At 40.0% G+C, this 22,299-nt stretch overlaps 1 protein-coding gene across 1 annotated transcript in view; it reads right to left on the bottom strand.

Moving 5' to 3' along the window:
- Window positions 1–22,299, bottom strand: part of grin2aa (glutamate receptor, ionotropic, N-methyl D-aspartate 2A, a) — a 250,249-nt gene that overhangs the window by 5,560 nt on the left and 222,390 nt on the right. The window contains exon 13 of the mRNA XM_048609677.1: window positions 9,896–10,134. Within this exon, the coding sequence (XP_048465634.1) occupies window positions 9,896–10,134 (239 nt within the window). The remainder of the gene's footprint in view (window positions 1–9,895; window positions 10,135–22,299) is intronic.

Here is a 22,299-nt window from a genome sequence, read left to right as displayed (position 1 = left end):
AGGGCCGTGCTCATTTTTCTTAATAACCTTGCCATCTACTCTGTCAGGATAAATGCATACTAGACGAATAATTAGTTGATTAAACCTAAGTGCAATGAGAAGATCAATGGAGGCTGATGGTTCTGTATCACTAATGCAGGACTTTCTACATCATACTTTGCCAATTGCAATATAGTTAATTGTCTTGCTTCTCCAATGCATCACTGACTCGTTCACTGGTAATGCAGAAGAAAGACATGAGTTTTTGTTTGCAACACTGCTATGAATTTTTGGATGGTCAAACTCTATCGCACTTGCACAGGATGCACGCTGAAAAGAAATCTAACCAAAAATAAAAGATCACTGTCAAGCCAAATTGCACACTCATATGGGTTTTCTGCCTCTTGTTCAATCTATGTTTTCGGTTCTCAATAACTACGTAACAGTTCTGCAGCACCAGCACACTCTACAAACTCATATGGCTTCATTTTTTCATAAACTGCTGCATTCCCACATTCCCATAAAGTTGACCTACAAAAACAAAGGAGCTTGGAAGTGTTTAACCTTTAAAGCTTAGAACCAACAAGGATTTATTTAAAGACATTAACATTTGAAGCATAAAAAAGCTACTTTTAGATGTATTGCATTTTATATAAGCTGCTGACCTGAACATCTCTGTTGAAAATATCCCAAAACAGGAAATTTTTTTAAGGTATTTTGCAATGTGATCACAGGAGTGTTACGGTATGAAAGGAGCAATTCAGCCCATTGTGCCTGCAACGGCTCTTTTATCTATAATGCTGCAAACCTAGGGTCTATTGAGCCTTTGAAGAGACCTGTGAAATGTGAAATGATTGGTCATATTTTTCCAGGGACTGACAGTAAATTTTCCCTCTGTGAAGCTGCTGCTATCTGATAGGTAAGAATGTACGCAATACTGAGCAGCACACTTCGAGGGCACTTTCCAGCACAACGCTTGCAATCCTATACACACAATGATCTTAGGATCTTTAAATACAGTTTCTCGTATTCCAGGTTAAGATTGGGTGCATTAGAGGATTTGTCTTTCCATGTTTGCCCAGCTGAATTAGTACTCTAATGGATATTATGATAGAGGCCTCGCTATTCAGGAGGACTGGGAGATCCAATGATCCAGGTGATCTGGAAGAGCTACCAGCAGCATTCTTGGGAGACATCAACATAGAGCAGCTGGCTACATTTGCGTAGTGTCTGACATTAAATGTGGAAGATTTTAATATTAAAAGCCTGATAGCATTTATGATAATGATTTATGTCCAGTTTTTCCCATTGCAGCACAAGATCCCCAAAATTGCTTCATCCTGACTTGATGGTCATGAGCAGGAACTGAGAGTAATCCTGCAGGAGGACGCAAAAATATTGCTACCGAGTAAGGTGGGGTATGGCGGTTTCATAACTATGCTGTTTGATAAGCCTACATTCTTGATGCTCCTGTCTATATCTGAAGGAAGGTTGACCACCTGGATCAAAACCCGCTTGAAAACCAGCACAGATGGGAACTCAGTGGTGAGTGTTTTCATGCGCTATTTTGGTCCTGCTACCGTCCCATTTTTTGAGCATATATAGGGCAGTAAAACATGAAAAACATCTCTTTGCATACTTCTATAAAGTCCCCTGACAGTCATGTCCTTTCAAATCTGAAGGACCCAGTTTCTTCCGTCAAAGTTAATGCATTTGTAACTTTTATTTCAAGATTGAAATACTGCAGAGGATTGAAGTAATCAGCAGGTCTACAAGTGGAGAGAGAAATGGATTCAATATGAAAGGTCACAGACTTGATGTTGTTTCTCTCACCACTGTTGATGCCAGTCCTGCTGTGCATTCCCAGAATTTTCCAGTTTTATTTCTGACTATTTCTTCCCTCAGCCTTAGTTTTACAAATCTAGTAATTGAGCTCTCTGCCTTCCTTTCATGCTGACAAAAACAAATTCTACATCAAAAAGCATACTTCATACATTTTTGTGGGACAAAGATGGCAAGGATACTGTCCAATGTGTTGTTCATTTCCGACTTCCTCTCACCCCATCTCAATTTCTGAAACATCTCAAGTTCTGCAGTGCTACAAAATCACTGCAATCTTCCAATTCTGGACTGTTGTGTCTCCCCAATGTTAATCACTCCACTTTTGGCAGTCAAGCTTCAGTTGTCTTGAATGTAACCATTCTTTAAACTCTCTTCCTTTCCGCCACTCACTTCTCCTTTAAAATATTATTGAAATCTAACTTTTTCACCAAGCGGCTGATCACCCATCTTTATATCACCTTTTCAGGCTTGGTGTCAGGATTTAATAATGCTCCTTTGAATATTTTGAGTTGGGGATATTCAAGGTGCCATTTGAATACAAGTGGTTGTTGCTGTTATCAATTAATATGTTCTGAAAGAATGTCTGAGTCCTAATGAAGTGAGGCAATCGGCAATGGATATTAATTAAAGATTAATTGGACATGAATTGGTTGTATAGATATGAGGAGCCAGCAATCAATGGGGTGTAAGTTTTATGGAACACATTTAGCTGAAATAAAGCTCTCACTAAAAGTGTGAACTTGGACTCTGTTTAAGTACAGCTATCTTCCAGAGTATAGCAGTTGTAAACTATTACAATATGAACTACTGTTCAGAAAAAAACAGATGAACATGATCTTGTTGATTTATACTTCATTTATATATTAAGAATTGAATAAATTGTTTGTCAGGACCATTAAAGCTATTGGAATGAATGGAATTCTACATTTTTATTGATTTTTAAAAGACTTTTCTGTCTACCTATTTGTTATGCACTTAGGAACATGGTGCGCAGGGAGTTAGTCAAGTTGCTGGGTCGGTGCTCTGCAACACTTCTCCCAGTGGTTCCTTGTTAACACATTTATCGAATAACATTAGAGTTGCTATTTTGTCAGAATATTACATGAATGTGTTTTTGCATAGTATTTAATTTCATCTACATTTGCAGCCAAACTTACAGGATTTGTTTCAAACATTTAAGACAAATTGGAAAGTTGATACAAAAATTAGGAGCTATTAGATTAACACTGATTGGAAACACTGACTTGGTTAAGCACATTCTTAACATAAAAATCACAAATGACTCATTAGGAACTAATAATTACTGTGTGTGGTTTTTTTTTCAATAATTTGTTCATGGCTATTACTGACAAGACCAGAATTTATCGCCCATGCCCTAACTGGTCTTGGAATTGAAGTGAGTCCCTTCAATCATCATGTACTGAGTCTGTTGTACTTTCTCTCAGCTCTTTTACACAACTTGGTGGATATGCTATTTCAGAGGACAATTAAGGGTGAGTATGGAGTTACATGTAGGCCAGACTGGGGAAAGATAGCAGATTTCCTTTCCTTTAGAACTTTAGTAAACTAAATGTTTATTTTTCTTAAACAACAATCCTGTACTTTCATGGTTAGAATCATTGACATGAGTTTTTCATTCCAAACATACATGATTAACTGAAGTCAATTAACTGAATTGCATATTGGCCCTGTGGTTTCGTAGATTAAAATGCTTGCCTACTAAACAGAGACTCGAAGTCCGCCTCTCAGCAGTGTCTCAATCTGTTCCATTGATAAATGGCTTTAAATCAAAACAAAGGTAAGTGTTCTTCGATGTCAGGAGGAAGCATTTAGAATGACATGCATTGATGAAGGAAATTATCTTCGAAGCAAATGTGCAATCATTAATGTGTAGGACACAGATTGAATTATTATGGGAAATGGTAATGCACTCCAACTGTCACTAGCAATCCAGAGGCTGAGCACAAATCTAATTGGTCTGCATTCTGGTCACATGTGTTAAAACCCCACCAACGCAACTGACGGCATTTAAATTCCAGAGGAGATGCCAGTGCGATAATTGTCCAATAAATTTGAGGTTCTTTCAACTTCGTTGGATGCAGTGGCTACAAGATGGATGGGCAAACTAACCATGGTACTATGACGCTGAAAGCCATTCAAGAGGGATCAAGTTAATAGGAGGTAGTGGTAGTCAGAGGGATTGACACTGTTCTCAGCAGACAAAGTAAGAAACTCCTGACAGCTGCATTATCTGCCCAGTGCCAGAGTTCGGGACATCTGCTCTGAGCTGCAGATGAACATGTAGTGGGAGGGAAAGGATCCATTGGTTATGGTCCACATAGGGACCAATGTCATAAGTAGAACCAGGAAAAAGGTTCTGCTGAGGCAGTATGGGAAGTTAAGTGAAAAATCAGAAAGCAGACCCTCTAAGGTAAGAATCTCTGCACTCATATTTCATGAGAGTAAAGAAATATATGAGTGACTCTAAGATTTTTGTGTTAGAAATAAGTTTTGTTTCCTCATATACCGGCAACAATCGTGGCTTAAGGGAGCCACACTTTTGAGACTGTCACCACCTTAACCATGCTGGGACCAGTATTCTGTTAAGCCAAATAATTAGGATGATGGAAAGGGCTTTAAACTGAGTAGTTGGTGGCAATGAATCAAATTTGGGAAGACTGCATTAATTAATTTGAAAAGTCAAGGTAGCAATAAGGCAAATGGTGATCAGACATGATAGGAAGGGTCAGCGTACAACTCTAAGTTGAAAGAGTAGATGGAGCTGGAGATTACATATATAGTGAATAAAAAACTAAAGGCTCTTTATCTGAATGCACATAACATTCATGATAAAACGATGAACAGACAGAACAAACAGAAATAAATATTTTTGATCTGATAACCATTACAGAGATATGATTACAAGATGGCAGAGACTTGGACCTGGATATTCAAAGTTATATGACATTAAGCAAGGACAGGAGGCTATGAAAAGGTGGAAGAGTAGCTTGTTATTTAAGAATGCCATTGGTACAATAGAGCGAGATTACAGTTCTGAACATTAAAATTTGGGTAGAGATGAGAAATAGTAAAGCTAAGCAATGACTTATGGGAGGAGTTTATTTGCCCCCTAACAGCAACCACACTGTGTGATTGGGTAGACAGGAAGAAATAACTGGGGCTTATGACAAAGGTACAGCAATTACGATGGCTGATTTTAATCTACATATAAATTGGATGTATCAGTTTGGTAATTATAGCCTGGAGGATGAGCTTATAAAATTGGGATAATTTCCGTGAGCAATATGAAGCTCAGTCCTTCAGTATGTTGAAAGTAGAGCTTGATAGATTTCTGGTTATCAATAGCATAAAGGGTTACGGGGATAGTGTGGGTAAAAGGCATTCAAGTGTTTGATCAGTTATAACCATATTAAAGGACAGAACATGCTCAATGGTCTGAATGGCCTACTACCTATTCTGTCTTCCTATTGCATAGCACCTTTTACAACCTCTGGATATCTTAAAGCACTTTACAGTCAATGAGTTATTTCTGAAGTTGAGGCTCTATTTAATGTGGGAGTCTTGAGCGTGCTAAATTAGTATTTATTTTTGTCAGCTAAGCTGTAAAACAAAATGGATGGTATTGATAAAACAAATAAAATGTGGATGCTGGAGATCTGAAAGAAAAACAGAAATTGGCAAAAATCAGCAGGTCTGTGGGGATAAAGCAGAGTTAATGTTTCCGGGATAGTAGGAACTGCAGAGGCTGGAGAATCTGAGATAACAAGGTGTAGAGCTGGATGAACACAGCAGGCCAAGCAAAATGTTTCCGGTCAGTTTTGATGAAAGACACCAGACTCAAATGTTAATTCTGCTTTCTTCCCATAGATGCTGCCAAACTGCTGAGTTTCACCAGTATTTTCTGTTTTTGTTTTGGATATTATTGATATCTATTCTAACTCACTGTGAGTCTTTTATTCACTGAGGGACAAGGCAGTATTGTGTGGCAGGCTTCATATTATACAATGCCTTTTGTATTTGTGTGAAGGGTGATGTTAAAAGGAATCTAATCTACTGACAGACAATTAAATTATAAGATACAGATATTTCAGTTTGAAGTGATTTTTTTCCATTGTGCCAGGACAAAAAGCAAAAAAAAAGTGTGGAAATTCTGAATACTTTCTAGATTTCTTTCCACAATGTTTAATTTATTCTGGGACAAGTAATGTATTCTACTCCAATACTGGCATTTGTAACCCAACAATTCATTAAATCATTGTGACTGAGAGTTTGATTCATGTTGTTAACATGCTTCCATTGAGAAGCTGCATCTACATAACTATTTGTAATGAGACCACAAATCTTTCGCCATTTATTGCATTTTGCCACACGCTGTACGCAGAAGTACTGGCGACTGGCTAAATCTATAACTTAGCACAAAAAACAGTTTCTACTTTTCTCTTCTGGACTTTTCCCTGTTCAGCAATCACCCACTGAGGCAGAACCCTAAACCCACAACCAAACTAACTAATCACCCTGAGAACAATATACAAAGACTGCCGTCAGGGGCAATGTAACAATAGCAAATATCCAAAAATGGGGGGAAATCACAGGAGGGACACAATCAAAATAGTGTCAGAGAAGGACATTATGCACTCCAACCTCTGCAGTGCCCACCAATCCCTAAAGGCTTTGAGGCTACCAGTGGACACCACATGCTCCCTTTCTAAGGACATCTAAGGGGTAGACATAGCTGCAAGAGAGGGGAAGTCAGTTGGGAACTATGACCCTCCCCACAGCTCATTGCCTGGATCTGTTGATGGCTACTTTAGCCAGGCCCAGGAGCAGGACCATGAAGAGGTCCTCTGACCCTCAGCCCCCTCCACACTGCGTGACCAAATTTCAGGAGTATGGAACTGAAATGTAAACAAAGGAAAAATAATAAGGTTTTATTTTTATTTAACCAAACCAGGAGAGCAACCTTCTACAACCTGTGCATGTAGAGTTTTTTCCTGCAATTTCTGTTTTTGTTTCTGATTTCCAGCATCCACAGCTCTTTCAGTTTTTATTTAGCCCCAGTCAGGGATCTCATGCCTTATGAGGTCCACCTGGCTGACCTCATTCCAACCAATGCAATACCTCACTCCTTCCTGGCCTCAACTACTTTCCATGGCAGAGAATTCCACAGACATGCACCACTATCTGAGTGAAGAAATTTCTCCTCATCTCAGTCCTACATGGGCTACCGCATATCCTTCGACTGTGCCCCATGGCTCTGGACTCCCCGGTCATTGGGAACATCTTCCTGTATTTACCCTGTCTCATCCAGATAGAATTTTATAGGTTTCTATATTCTAGGACCCCATTCTTCTAAACTGCAGCAAATAAAGTCTTAACCAATCCAGTCTCTGTTCATACACCAGTCCTGTCATCTCCGAAATGGGTTTCGTAAACCTCAACAACCAGTTAACCCCCAACAATGAAGTGACAGTTAAAATAATGTAAAGTATGAAGAAAAGCAGCAAAATAAAAAGGATATTGTGTTGCCAGTTCTTGTTTGTAAATAGTACCTAAAAGATGAAATGACCATTTCTTATAATGCTGAAATTTCTATAATTTGGTGAAAGTTCCAAGATTTGTGTGTGTTGAGAATGATTTATTCAATCAACCTGCTTCATCAATAACCCTCCCTCCATCATTAGGTCAGCAGTGAGGATGTTTATTGATGATTGCACAATGGTCAGCACCATTCGCACATCCTCAGATATCAAGGCAATCCATGTCCATTTGCAGCAAATATTCAAATTTGAGTTGACAATTGGCAGGTAACATACACATCACACAAGTGCCAGCCAGTGATCATGTCTAGCAAGAGAGAATCTAATCATTATCTCTTAACAGTCAATGCTTTACTGGTACAGAATGACCTATCATCATCACACTGGAGGTTATTATTGACCAGAAACTGAGCTGGGAAAGCCATATAAATACAGTGGCAGGTCAGAGGTTAGAAACTCTGCAGCATATAACTCAACTCCTGCCTCTTTTAAGCCTGTCTACCATCTACAAGGCAGAAGTCAGGAGTGTGTTGGAACACTCCTCACTTGCCTGGATGGATGTGGCTCCAAAAACACTCAAAAAGCGTGACACTATCTAAGGCAAAGCAATCCACTTGATTGGCACCATATCCTCAAAATTCACTCCCTCCACCAATGACACTGAGCAGCAGCTGCGTATATCAGCTATAAGGCTCCTAAGACAACACCTTCCAAATTCATGGTCACTACTAGCTAGAAAGGCAAAGACAGCAGACGCATGGGAACACCATCACCTTCAGATTTCCCTCCCAGCAGTTCACTATCCTGACTTGGAAGTATATTGCCGTTACTTTACTGTTGCTGGGAACTCCCACCCTAACAGCATTGTGAGAAACCTACACCAAATGGACTGCAGCATTCAAGAAGCAGTTGAGCACTACCTTATCAAGGGCAACTGGTGATTGGCAACTAATGCTGGTCCAGCCAATAAAACCCATATCTCTGAATGAATGGATAAAACAATGACATTTACACATTAACTCAGTTGTGTCCACATGCCTCACACAGTAAAATTTTCTGATCTGGAGGGCAATTAAAGGAATGTGGAAATTCATTCAATAATTACTTTTAAAAGGATATTGGAAATTTACTTAAAAAGCATTCTTTCTCAAGGGAAAGAATGAGGCAATGAGATTGAGTATACAGAGACCAGGTACAGGTTGGTATTTCGTCTCCTGTACGTTGTATGATTCTAGGCACGATGTGGTGTAGGATCACTGATTTACATCATTTAGTGAGATTTACGGGACTGGAGGTGGAGCGGGAGGCTTAGCTTCCAGCTTTGGAAATCAGCTGACGTATGAAATGTGTTATCGACCAAAATTATTTTGTACCATTGCTGAACATTAAAATTACCCACTTTGTGTAAGAACGGTTCTTTTTTTACAAGTACAATTTCACAAGTTATTTCACATTTAGTCTGTCAGCAGACTGCCTTAGCATTGGGTGTGATTGAATGTACAGCAGTATTTGAAATTAAGCATCACTAATTATGTTGCCTGAAAAATGATTCAATTTCTTTTTCATTCACGGGATGAGAGTATTGCTGGCCAGGCCAGCATTTATTGCCCATCGGGCAGTTAAGGGTCAACCACATTGCTGTGGGTCTGGAGTCACATGTAGGCCAGACTGGGTAAGGATGGCAGTTTCCTTCCCTAAAGGGCATTAGTGAACCAGATGGGCTTTTCCAACAATCACCAATGGATTCACGGTCATCTAGACTCTTAATGCTAGATATTTAATTCAAATTCCACCAAATGCCATAGCAGGATTTGAACCCAGGTCCCCAGAACATTAACTGGGTCTTTAGGTTAGCAGTCCAGTGATAATACCACTAGGCCATCGCCTCAATTATGTCATACTTCTTACCAGGATTGGATAATTGTAGTTATGAGGAGAGATTGGAGACATTGGTGTTGTTTTCCTTGGAACAGAGAAGGCTGAGGGATGATAATGGTTGAGGGATACAAAATTGCGAGGAGTAGAGATAGATAGACAGGAGGAACCTGTTTCCTTTGTCAGAGAATTCAAAAACCAGGGGTCATAGATTCAAGCTAATTGGCAGCAGGATTAGAGGGGATGCAAGGAAAAACCTTTTTATGCTGAGGGCGGTGGGTGTCTGGAACTCACTGCCTGAGTTGGTGGTGGAGGCAGAGACCCTAAACTCTTTTGAAAAGTACCTGGATTTGCACCTTAAGTGCTATAAGCTGCAGGGCTATGGGCCATGTGTAGGAAGATAGGATTAGAAAGGGCATTTGTGTGTCTTTGGGTCGGCATGGACAAGGTGAGCTGAAAGGCCCACTTCTCTCCTGAATCAGTTCTGTGGTTTTATGGTACTTCTAAAGTTGGGTGCTTTTCAAAATGTTCTTACATCATAAAGTTAGGATTCAAATACATATAAAGGCACGAATGAAGATCTTTTAAACAACCCAGACAATCAATGGCCATAAACGGGCTACATTTTTTTCTTTACTTACCCTGCTGATTGAGAAGAGAAGGCCTGGTTTTCCAGTACAGGTTCCCATGAAACAGTGCCTTAGGCTCCAGTAGAACCAATGCTCCCACACAAAGGTGATCAGGCTTAAAGCCATAGCAGCAGCCAGCATGTAAAACACGCCTGCCATGTTGTCAACATCCAACTGGCTGCTCATGACTTCATTCTTCTCATTGTGACAGATTCCAGTCAGCCACAAACTCTCCAGCTCTTCCATTTCACCTGCATGTGAAACACAGAGCCACCCAGATTCAGTACATGTACATGGTTCATCCACAAGGCAGTGCCAATGATAGTTACATTCACCTCCCATTGACATTGCCAAAGCTCCTAATACATTTCTTCTCAAATTGAAAGAGATGTGTAACACAGTTTATCATGGGCTTTGACTCTAGATTAATGGAGAGAACCGAGAAATGATTGAAACGTAGAAAAATTACATCTCTGGTCCCCATTTTAACACAGAATGAGATTCAGGAGGATTGAGTGCACCACGAGGCCTAGGAATTTATAAATATAGACTCTGGAACATCTTTGTTAACCTGTTCATTGCCATTGCAAAGTACTTGTTGTTTATTTATAATGGAAAATGTCCACCTATCCAAGAACACATCAATTTAACAGCAATGTGTTAACAATTACCATGGACTTTGTTGGCAAGTATTAGCATGCGACACACCATATGTGTATAAAAATCATTTATCCTACCATTTAGACCTGTTCAGGATAAATAGGTTACTGTACACTAAAACAATACAAAGGGATTCATATAAATATATTGAACAATTGCACATTAACATTTGCAGACCATCACTTCAAGATCAACAACTCCAATGAGGTAAATGGATCACAGAAAAATTAACAAAAATGTAGAGATCATATGAATCGGCAACAAATGATGCCACATTAACAATGCAGCCTACAAAACCATGGTATCATACGAGCAGACAAAAACAGGTGAGATTGTGTATTTGTTACACTAGAAAAGTGGTTACTACCAATAATTAACTAAATTACTAAACATGCTTTCCATATCAACACAACATATAATCCAAAAATGTTTGTGTAGACTTAGCTCTCAGAAAGCTCTTTTGTCCCATGTTTAAACCAGTTGTCAATTTATCCAGTTTGCTATTATATTGAACAAAATGTAGATTCATATCTCAAATCAATTTAACTGCTTTTGCTCCCTATGCTTCCTCACCAGCAAAGATGCAGTCTAGAGATTTCTTTTTAAGTGCCTCAAGGTTGTGGCAAACTGGACTGATTGTGAGTTTTAAAACTGTTCTAAACTCATCAAGGTTACCTTTGCCAACTATTCATATTACAAGGAAACCCCATCAATACTGAGAAATGTGAAATAACAACTGGCAACATTGAGCACATTAGCCTTTCAAGGACAGTCAGGAAACTTAAAATACTCATTTGTTCAAAAACTTAGACTATCTGTATGAAGATATGTATGTCAATGAAAGACAAAATTAATGTCAGTCCAGCTTATCATTTACTCCTTGTGAAATGGGAATTCCTACTGACACCAAGGATATAGGACGTATTCTCAGTGTTTGATTTATCCTCCAGCAGAGAACACTTAGAAACATTATCCTTTTAGGGGCATTATTTCTCACTGGGGACAAGCAGAACTTAAGAAAAAAACATTTTTATTTTATTCATTATTCTTCACATCAGAGTTTTGAATAAGGTCATGAACATGACCATATTGGTCCCCTTGTGTATGCAGTTTTATAACCTACGATTCCCCATATGCTGGGTTTATGAGCTCAATGTACCACTGTGGGCAGCCACCAAGTAAAAGCTGGATATCCTACAGGGAAACAAATATCAAATAGACAAGATTTGCTTCTGCCTGCTCTTAAAAACATTGAAGATCTTAGATTGATCCCCAAACTAGTTGGTTAACTATAAAATGAGATCTCAATACTTCTCTTAAATATAGGTTTATTCACAGAATGCAGCAGTACATATCTATATACCAATGGTGTCCCAAAAATCTCCCTATATACTGTTTTAGATAAACCAATAGAGCCAAATCAAGCCAAATTAAAAGTATTGTAGTCTGTTAAGAGGTCATAGCCTTCCTTAATGCTATTTTAGTAAAAACGATAAAACAAATTAAGCCAAATGTCTCTTTAAAGGAGCACGGTAACTCAAGATAAAAGCACAAAGAAAGCTTAGTAAATCAAATTAAAGTTTGCTTTTTATGGGGTGATAATGCACTCCAGCTGTTACAGTGCCTACCAGTTGTAGGTGGCCTCCAGCATACCAGTGGAGAGCGCATGCTGCATCTCATAGGCCACCCAGACGTAACCACAGAAGACATCTTGGAAGCTGGCTCCAAAAACAACATTCACAACCTGCTGCCTGAACTTATTAATGACCAAGAACCCGAGCAGACCCATGAGAATGTCCTCCACACTGGGTAACAGTCTCTCTTTATAAGTACTCTAAATATTTGATTAAACAATGCCCTTCACTTGTGCATCTTAGCAATATAACTAAGATACTATTACTGAAAACTGGTTCAATAGCATAATAAAATCTGAAAGAACAGCGTATGCTGTAAATCAGAAAACAAACCCCAGAAATTGCTGAAAAAGCTCACAGTTCTGGCAGTATTTGTGGAGAGAAATCAGAGTTAACGTTTTGTGTCTGGAGTTCTGAGGAAGGGTCATGAGACCCAAAACGTTAACTCTGATTTCTTTCCACAGTTGCTGCCAGACCTGCTGAGCTTTTTCAACAATTTCCATTTGGTTCAATAGCATTATAGCTGAAGCTTTTGTCACTAATTGGGAGATATGTTAAATAGATTTCTGCTTCACTAACATCCGGTATATATTGCAAGCAATCAAACTTACCCACCAGCCAATACCTCCCTAATCTACCCCCATGAGTCAAGACTGGATCATTAGAGAATTAAAAAATAGTAAGGAGTAAATTAAGTCACGATTTTAATTGGAGATTTTTGCAAAGAATGGCAACTGTCTAGAAGTTTTAAGATAATCATTTGTATTATTTGTAGTTAGGCGTCTCACTCAGATGAAATGTCACCTTGTCAATCTCTGTCTTGGATTGGAACTGAAGAACAAATAAACAGAAGGAAGAAGAAAATCTCTCATTGAAAATCAAGCTTACAAGTAAATAGCATGTAAAATCTATGCCTGCAGCACACTCTTAATCAGAGTTTGACCTTCGGTGGAGTGGCCTTTACAAATCTCATTATGTTTTCATTGTCTGCATTTGTCTGGTAGACCTAAGATGTATTATGATATGTTTCAGTTGTCGTGTAGAATTCTGAAGTGTTCACTTGACTTAACGCTATTTGTAAGATAACCACTCAATGCTTTATGAAAAGTGAGTCTGTGTCATATCCAATTGTCAGTACCATACATGTACTGTCCAGTTTCTGTTACCCTGGAGTGAATTACAGAGTGTTCTTTATACCCGACTTTCTGATTGTTTTGCCACATTGTGCAAGGTCAATCACATCTAATTACCAGATTGTTGATCTGGTTACCTGTGTACACTGGTTTCACAAGTTTACTAGCCTGAGTGTATCTCCTCTTTGGGCAATCAGATTTGACTTTACGATTGCGACAACAAATATTTACTGTTGCAATGTAAAGCTGGTAAAGCTCCCTACAATGGTCAGGAAAGATGAGGTATTACTTGAGCAGTTTCAGTGCACAGGAGGGACTTTAAGCAAGGGTACTTTCAAGTTAATTAAAGCACTCTATGTAATCATTCTGCAGATTCTCCATGAGGATGGCAAGAACTAAAGTTCAGTGCCAACATTCAGACACCTCTCCTTGAAATTATCTCCAGACAGCTGGATTACACACACCTAGGGTACTGCAATAATTTAGAAAGGATCTTTCTAGATGATATGCATTTTGAAATTAGAAGCTTTCCTTTTGTTCCTGTTTGCAGTGCTCCTCTGCAGCTGTTAGTTCCAGATCCTCCAAAGCAACAGTCTTAAAAAAAAGACAGAAATATCACATGGGTTGTGACCCAGTGCAGCTACCCAACAGGGAACTCATTCAGTCAAGTGCTCTCTTATTTATCTACAGTGTCCTCCACCTCATCCCAAATTTTGGCCATTTAACATCAAACTCTAATTTCCAGGCACACCCAAGACAGTACATCTGTTTTAAAACAGGATTTGGAACAGAAAGATGCTAAAGTAGTACAGGAACAGACCCTGCAAAATCTGCTGTATTCAGCTCTAGAGAAATTTGAACTAAGTAAAAACCTGGCATTAGAATGGTTTTGGTCCCTTTATCTAAGGAAAGATATAGTGGCATTGGAGACAATCCAGAGAAGGTTCACCAGGTTGATCCTAGGTATGGAGGAACATTCTAAAGGAAAGGTTGAGTAGGTACTCATTGAACTTTAGAAGGATGGGAAGTGATCTCATTGAAAGATTTAAGATTTTTAGGGGATTTTACAGGGTTAATGTAGAGAGGTTGTTTCTGCTTTTGGGAGAGTCAAGGACCACAGGATATAACCTTGGAGGAAGGGGTCACCCAGTTAGGACAGAGGTGAGAAGGAATTTTTTTCTCTCAGAGGGTAGTGATTCTATGGAATTTCTTACCACAGAAGGCTGTCTGGGCTGGGTTGTTAAGTTTATTCAGGCTGAGATAGAAAGATCTTTAACCTGTAAGGCAATCAAAAGTTATAGAGAAAAGACGGGAAAGTGAAGTAGAAAATTTTCAGATCAGCTATGTTCTCATTGAAAGGTAGAGCAGACTCAATGGGCCAAATGGCTTAATATTGCTCCTATGTCTTACCATCTTATTAACAACCATGTAACCATTGTCAATGGTCACAAAAACCCATCTTGGTTCACAAATGCCCTTCAATGAAGGAAATCTGCCAACCTTCCCTGGTCTGGCCTACATGTGACTTTAGCACCACAACACCATGGGTGACTGTTAACAGTCCTCTGGGAAATTTGAGATGGGCAATAATGCTGGCTGAGCCAACGACATACAAATCCCTTAAACAATTTTTTTTTAAAAATTAACCTTTCCAAAAATGGGAATATTTTCCCATTTCCATTCCTTTTTGAGTCTTTAACACCTCTTTCAAAACATTTGTCAGCATCTCATAAATCTTCCGGCTCCTGAGTGCTGTTCAACTTTATCCATCCTGGAAATTGATTGGTTTTTGATGCTATCACATACTAATGAACTCAGTGGTAGTCAGGGCAGTGGAGCACTGTGGCGGTAGGAGTGATTTACTGCAGTCGTTTGCCTACCATCATTTCAGCGGAACAGGCTCAGAAATCACCATTAAAAAAGCACATTTCCTACATTCCCACCTCCCCTACCTCACCGGGTTCCCAAGCACAAGTGGAGAGCCGCAGTAGCAATTCTCCAGCTTTGCTTCACAATTGGCAAGATTCCAAATCACATTAGATAACAGGCAAATTTTAGCAAAGGGAGGTGAGATGGAAGCCAGTGTGATTGGGTGAAAAGTTTAACAGCTTGAATACCCACCCAAGCCATATATAAATGCCCTAAAAATCATTTCATTTAGCTTTCCTTTATCCACCTGGTGTGAGGGAATAGGATTGACTGCATTGCTACACAGAGCCAGCATGACTATGATAGATTGAATGGTCTCCTTCTGTCTTGATTCTGTGATTCTTTATTCAATTCACTTAAGGGTCCAACCTCATCTCCTGTTACTCTCTTTAGTTTCAGCCTGTCGTGGCAGCACAAAAAGCCAATTTGTGATATTTTGCATTTTTTATTATTATTTTCCAGTTTGTTCTTGCTACTCCAATCAGTTTGTTTTGTGTAATCCCATGCTCAACCCTTTGCTCACCCTCTCAGTCATGAATCGTAGCTCTGCTGATATTCACAGCATGGATTGTGTTGCTTCACAGAGTTCATTGAAAAATACAGACTTTACAGAAGGGGAAAAAAAAATTAAGTAACAATAACAAAAACATTTATATTGAGGATGAACCAATACCTGCCTCTTAAAATGTAGAAATTTCAGAACAGATGGATGTACAAAACCCGGGTATTACAGGGGAATGGCTGTGATGGACAATGTTAACATGAACACTTCAGAATCTGAATTATTTAATGGTCCTAATATGGCCAGCTTTTGCTGGTTTATTTCTGATTTTCCCTCCTTTTCCTCAAATTCTTTATCTCCATTTCTAAGGACAAACTGTTGACTAATATCTACAATAAACTCACTAACTCCCACGTCTACCTTGACAACAATTCTTCTAACCACTCTTTCTTGATTGGACTCTATTTCCTTCTCCCTGTTTCTCCATCTCATTATGTCTGTTCTGATGATGTTACCTTCCATACTATTCCTTTGGATATGTCATTCTTTTGCCTCAACCATGGAATCTCTTCAATTGTGGCTTTTAGAACTTTTTTGTCCCATTTCCTGCAATTTCTGCTCCCACCCTTTCAGAATCATGAATCCCACAAGGGATTCTCCTTGTCCTCACCTTCTGGCCCACCAGGCTTTACATTCAATGGATCAAATGTAAAAGCATAGGGTGCAACATTTTATCCCCTTAACCTCTTCCTTTCCCAATATTCACAATCCATAATATTCCTTCCATTCCTTTCCCATTCAATCAACTATACTCACTGTTGACAATGCACTCCCTTCCACAGGAGAAAGATGAAACTCAAGCTTCTTGAAACATTTCCGTGTGGTTTGGAGGTTAATCTCCATTCATCAAACCACATGGTCCTATAATTCTCTACCCTGGTCCCACCCTATCCTCATTGTCATTAGCCTCCTAATAAGGAAGCTCAATATGAATTTGAGGAACATAGAAACATAGAAATTAGAAGCAGGAGAAGGCCATTCAGCCCTTCAAGTCTGCTCTGTCATTCAATAGGATCACAAATGGTCATCCAACACAGTATCCCGTTCCCACTTTTTCCCCATATGCTTTGATCCCTTTAACCCTAAGAACTAAATCTAACACCATCTAGAAAACATTCAATGTTTTGGCCTCAACTACTTGCAACCTGACAGACAGTTGTCACCATTTTGACCAACTGATATCAAGCTCCACTCAGTCATTAATGCCAATGCTACTGTGCTTCAAGGGATGCTTTAGGTCATGATGCATACCAGGTGATACAACTGTTAGGTTGCTGAAGGGATAGAGAATCTAAAAGAAGTGTAGGAGAGAAAGCATGCATTATTGGGAGGGGCAATGAATGGTAAAGAATTCCACAGGGTCACCACTCTCTGGATGAAGAAATTTCTCCTCATCTCAGTTTCAAATGGTCTACCCTGTGTTCTTAAACTGTGACTTCTGGTTCTGGACACACCAGGAACATACTTCCTGTGTTCACCCTGTCCAGTCCTGTTAGAATTTTAAAGGTTTCTATGAGATCTTCCCTCATTCTTCAAACTCCAGTGAATATAGTCGTACACTATCCAGTCTCTCTTCATAAGTCAATCCTGCCATCCCAGGAATCAGTTTGGTAAACCTTTGAAGCACTTGGGCATAGCCAGAACGCACTTCCTCAGAAAAGGAGACCAAAACTGCACACAACACTCCAGGTGTGGTCTCACCATGTACAATTGTAGCAAGACGTCCCTGCTCCTGCACTCAAATCCTCTCATTATAAAGGCCAATGTACCAGTTGCCTTCTTTGCTTGCTGCACCTGCATGCTTACTTTCAGTGACTGGTAAAACAGGATACCCAGGTCTCATTGCACCTCTCCCTTTCCCAATCTATTTACATTCAGAAAATAATCTGTTTTCCTGTTTTTGCTATCAAAATGGATGACTTCACGTTCACATTCCAGTTCATCAGCTATGCATTTGCCCACTCAATCAACTTATCAAACAGCACCCCACATTTTGATTTGGGATCATTATAGTCTTCTGGACTCAGCACTAAGTTCAACAGTTACAGAATATAACAATTATTCTAATTGTTTCGTGCATCAGCAGTTTGCAATGATTCTGTAATGATTATTTACACCTCTTCTAGATCTATCTTTTGCTTTACTTCTCCAATTGCCACCTTCTTTTACTTTGCACTATCATCCAGGGTACAAAATGTTGTTTTTTTACCCTGCGGGCTCCTTTAAAGATTTATTTGAGGGTTATTTTTGGTTTTAGGAACTCCTTTTTATCATTGTCACTAACTCCTGTATTAGCTGTTTCACATAACACAATACTTTATTGAGTTCTGAGGAAGGGTCACCGGACCCGAAACTTTAACTCTGTTTTTTCCTTCACAGATGCTGCCAGATCTGCCGCGCTTTTCCAGCAACTTTGTTTTTGTTCATACTTTATTATATTTGTGTTGATGTGTGAGATTTTTGAACTCAAGCAGAATCACAATCAGAATAATTCATCAATGTCTTCAGTAAGTATCAACCCAGCAATAATCTTAAAGCCACAACATATGAGGAATGCATTAACTTCCTGCACACCACAGCATTTAAACTGGCACAAAACAAGAGGCATAAGTTAGCAACAAAAATTTTTTTTCAAAACAACTCACACATATCCCTACGCACAAAAGTTCATCACTGCATCTTCCGCATTCTGGTGAGGTCACACCATTGAACTTCCATCGCATCAGCACAAAGCTGGAGCATTTCTGATGAGGAAGTTACAAGGCTTTTCACTGCATCTCAGATTTCAAACTCAGATTCAAATTTACCAATTGACACAGAATTCGATACAATAGCATCCACTCCACTTTCCCCATATAGTTGCTCCTGAACATGTGCAGCCTTAAACTAGAGTTTTCACAATCAATTGCAAAGAGTTCATTGTCTCAGCAATTTTAAGTTTTCCTGGCTCCTAGTTAGTAAGGTTTTCCTATGCAGGTGCTTTTAAAGTTGTTCTCTCTCCTTTGTAGCTTCCATCTGTCCACTTCCAGTTTCCCTCTCCTCCAGCAGCCTGCCTCTCTCCATGCCCTTTGTTATGTCCCTCTCTCCCTCCTTGTAGCCTCCTTCTCACTCTTCTTACTATCACCACTTGCAGCCTCTCTCTCTTCTATTGCAGCCTCTCCTATTCCCCTTGCCATCTTTCCACCCCTTGCAGCCCTCCCTTCTCCCCCAACATCTTTACAGCCTCTCACTTTCCCCCAGCTCTTTTTCAGCCACCATCTTTCATTACTCCTCATCCCCTTGCAGACCTGTTCTTCCCCAATCCTTTATGAACATCTTTTCCCATCACCCCATGGGACACAGTAGATAGAATATCCAACAGGCGGTTCCCATTCCTGGCATCCTGGCTTTGCCCATGACCCCACATCCTGTCCTTGGAACCTCCAGCAAAAGACATCCCCAGTAGCTCACTCAGTTTCCTTTATTTTTTCATTTAATCTGCTCGTTGTTCTTCTAATCACTGCTTGTTTCTCGCTTTGGTTTGCTATTGACAGATATGTAATGAGCCAATCAGCAGTCAACATGGAGAAAGCCAGCCTGTGATTGGAGGAACCGCTCCTCAGAGACTCTGTCCATTCTCCCTATGTAAGCAACTCTTCTCTGATTGGTCACCCTGTGAATTCTCCTGAGCATTTTGGAAATTGAGGTGATAAATTTCCCCTCACCCTCATTTCTTCTGAGCGCTGCTATTATTCTTTTTCTCATTTTATCTCTCTTGATTTCCACCCTATTAAAGACATTATCTTTCGATGTGACTTCTACTTTCACCACCTATGCCTTTGTTTAAAATATGATGAGCCTCTAAGTTTTTTATGGTTCTGATGAAAGGTTGTTGACCTGAAATGTTAACCCTGCTTGCCCCCTGCTGCTGGGTTTTCCAGATTTGCATGAGATAGATTATTCTTTATAAAACACTGGGATATTTAAATAAATACATAAAGCTTTTTGAACTGTATTTTCACTATAATTAGAACTCATTCTTGACATCAAGTTTAATGCCTTGAAAACCTCAGTTTATAGCAGAAGCCACTGCAGACAGTAGCACATCGCTTCCTTATTATCTGTTATCTGAATGGTATTTTGATAGAGAACTATGAATATACACACACGCAGACACACACACAGACACAGACACGCACACACACAGACAGACACACACACGCACACACACACAGACACAGACACACACAGCCGCACAGCCACACACACACACACACACGCACACACACACAGACACACACACACAGTTACATACATGCATGTACACACACAGATACACACACATAAAAATTTACACCCACATGGAGATACACATGCACACACACATTCACACACACATACATACAGACACATGTACACATGCAGGGGGAGGGCAAGCGATGGCCTAGTTGAATTATTGCTGGACAATTACTCCCAAAACTCAGCTAATATTCTGGGGGCCTCAGTTTGAATCCCTTCATGGCAGATGATGGAACCTGAATTCAATATAAAACAAAATTAAGAATCTACTGATGACCATGAAACCATTGCCAATCGTCGGGAAAAACCCATCTGGCTCATTAATGTCTTTCATGGAAGGAAATCTACCATCCTCACTTGGTCTGGCCTACATGTGACTTCAGACCCACAGCAATGTGGTTGACTCTCAACTGCCCTCTGAAATGGTCTAGCAAGCCACTCAGTTCAAGGGCAGCTGGGATGGGCAATAAATGCTGGCTAGCCAGAGACAGCCACATCCCACAAGTGAATTGAACAAAAGTGCAACCAGCAGTAGCAGCTTGCCAAACTGTCTCACACTGTTCTTGAATTTGAGTGATTTCTCTGTAAATCCAACCAATCCAGTCGGTCTATGCCATATCCACCCATGCAGCAAAGTCCCCTGTTTGTGCCTGAAATCAAAGTTCTGTCCATTCCAGTTAAGCATCATATTAAATACTCCACACACCTGCTGGAGGCTGTGCCCACAATTCCCTAATAGGATGGGAAGCTAGATGAATGCAGGAAGGAGAAAGGAACAGAAAAATGGGGCTAGATGGAATGGGTTAGCAGGAGGGTCACACGCTCAGATCATTTGGGCTGAATAGCCTGTTTTGGTGCTGGAACTTCAAAATAATATATACTATTTTGGCAGTTGATACATCTGCTGCGTGAATAAGCACGACAGGATTTCAGGATTCTGTCTCTCATCACATGAATAAAGTCCTCTAGCTTCACTTTCACAGTTTAACATTGTCTCGACCTCTTCCTGTGCTACAGAACCTCAGTCATTTTTACAGAGGAATTCAGACTCAGGACCAAGACCACAGGGGAATGTAAATAGTGGCAGGGACCATTTAGAGCAACCTCAGTGACTGCAACAGTCATGGATAATACAGCTCCGTCTATACAGAGGAGAAAAATGTAATTACCCCCACAATTCTTTTTGTCTGAAGAAAACAGAGAGAAAAAGAGGAATGTCTGTTTTGTCCTGTGACTGTCTATGAATTTGGATAAGTGACATTTGTGACAAATATTTTCTTAAAGGAATGCACTGAAAATTAGCATTGTCACAGCAATGCTGTGTTAAGAAGCTCACAAGGCTGTGCTGACAAATGTTTCTGTGGATGAACATGAATGAAGGAACCAAGCAAGCAAGTGAATTATCGCATTTCATGCTCGGGAATATTCCAGTGAGTTGCAACAGACAATGTACAAAAGTTACCCAAGACCAATCTAAATGCCATTTCTAGAGTGGTGTCTATTGGTAGCGTGGGCCTAACTCTATCCCAGTTTATACAGCTGCTGTACTTGTCTGTAATGCTGACCTAACATTGACAGTGCAGAGACAGCCTTCCAGTGTGTCAATGTCAAGGTAAACTTGCAGGTTGAGTCAGTAGTCAGGAAGGCAAATGCAATGTTGGCACTTATTTTGAGAGGAATTGAATATAAAAGCAGGGATGTATTACTGAGGCTTTATAAGGCTCTGGTCAGGCCACATTTGGAGTATTGCGTGCAGTTTTGGGCCCCATATCTCAGAAAGGATGTACTGGCCCTGGAGTGGGTTCAGAGGAGATTCATGAGAATGGTCCCAGGAATGGAAAGCTTAACATATGAGGAACGTTTGAGTGAGTGAGTATTGGTCATATCTTTTTGTAGCCAGTTGGTGTTCATGTACTCTTGTTGTTAGTTTCCTTCCTGTTTGTCCGATGTCGTGTTTCTCGCAGTCTCTGCAGGGGATCTGGTAGATGACATTGGCCCTGTCCATGGCGGGGAGTGGGTCTTTAGTTCGGGTGAGCACTTGTCGTAGGGTTGATGTGGGTTTGTGTGCCACTCTGATGCCCAACGGTCGTAGAAGTCTTGTGGTGAGTTCTGATGTGTTCCTGATGTACAGTAGTGTGATGAGTGTGTTGGGGCATGTAGGATCTTTCTGATGCTGTTCCTGTAGGCATCTCCTGACCCAGTTCTTTGGATATCCATTAT

Source organism: Rhincodon typus, chromosome 21 (genome assembly GCF_021869965.1).
Source record: "Rhincodon typus isolate 14 chromosome 21, sRhiTyp1.1, whole genome shotgun sequence".
Classification (NCBI taxonomy): domain Eukaryota; kingdom Metazoa; phylum Chordata; class Chondrichthyes; order Orectolobiformes; family Rhincodontidae; genus Rhincodon; species Rhincodon typus.
This window is presented reverse-complemented; position numbering and strand designations above follow the sequence as displayed.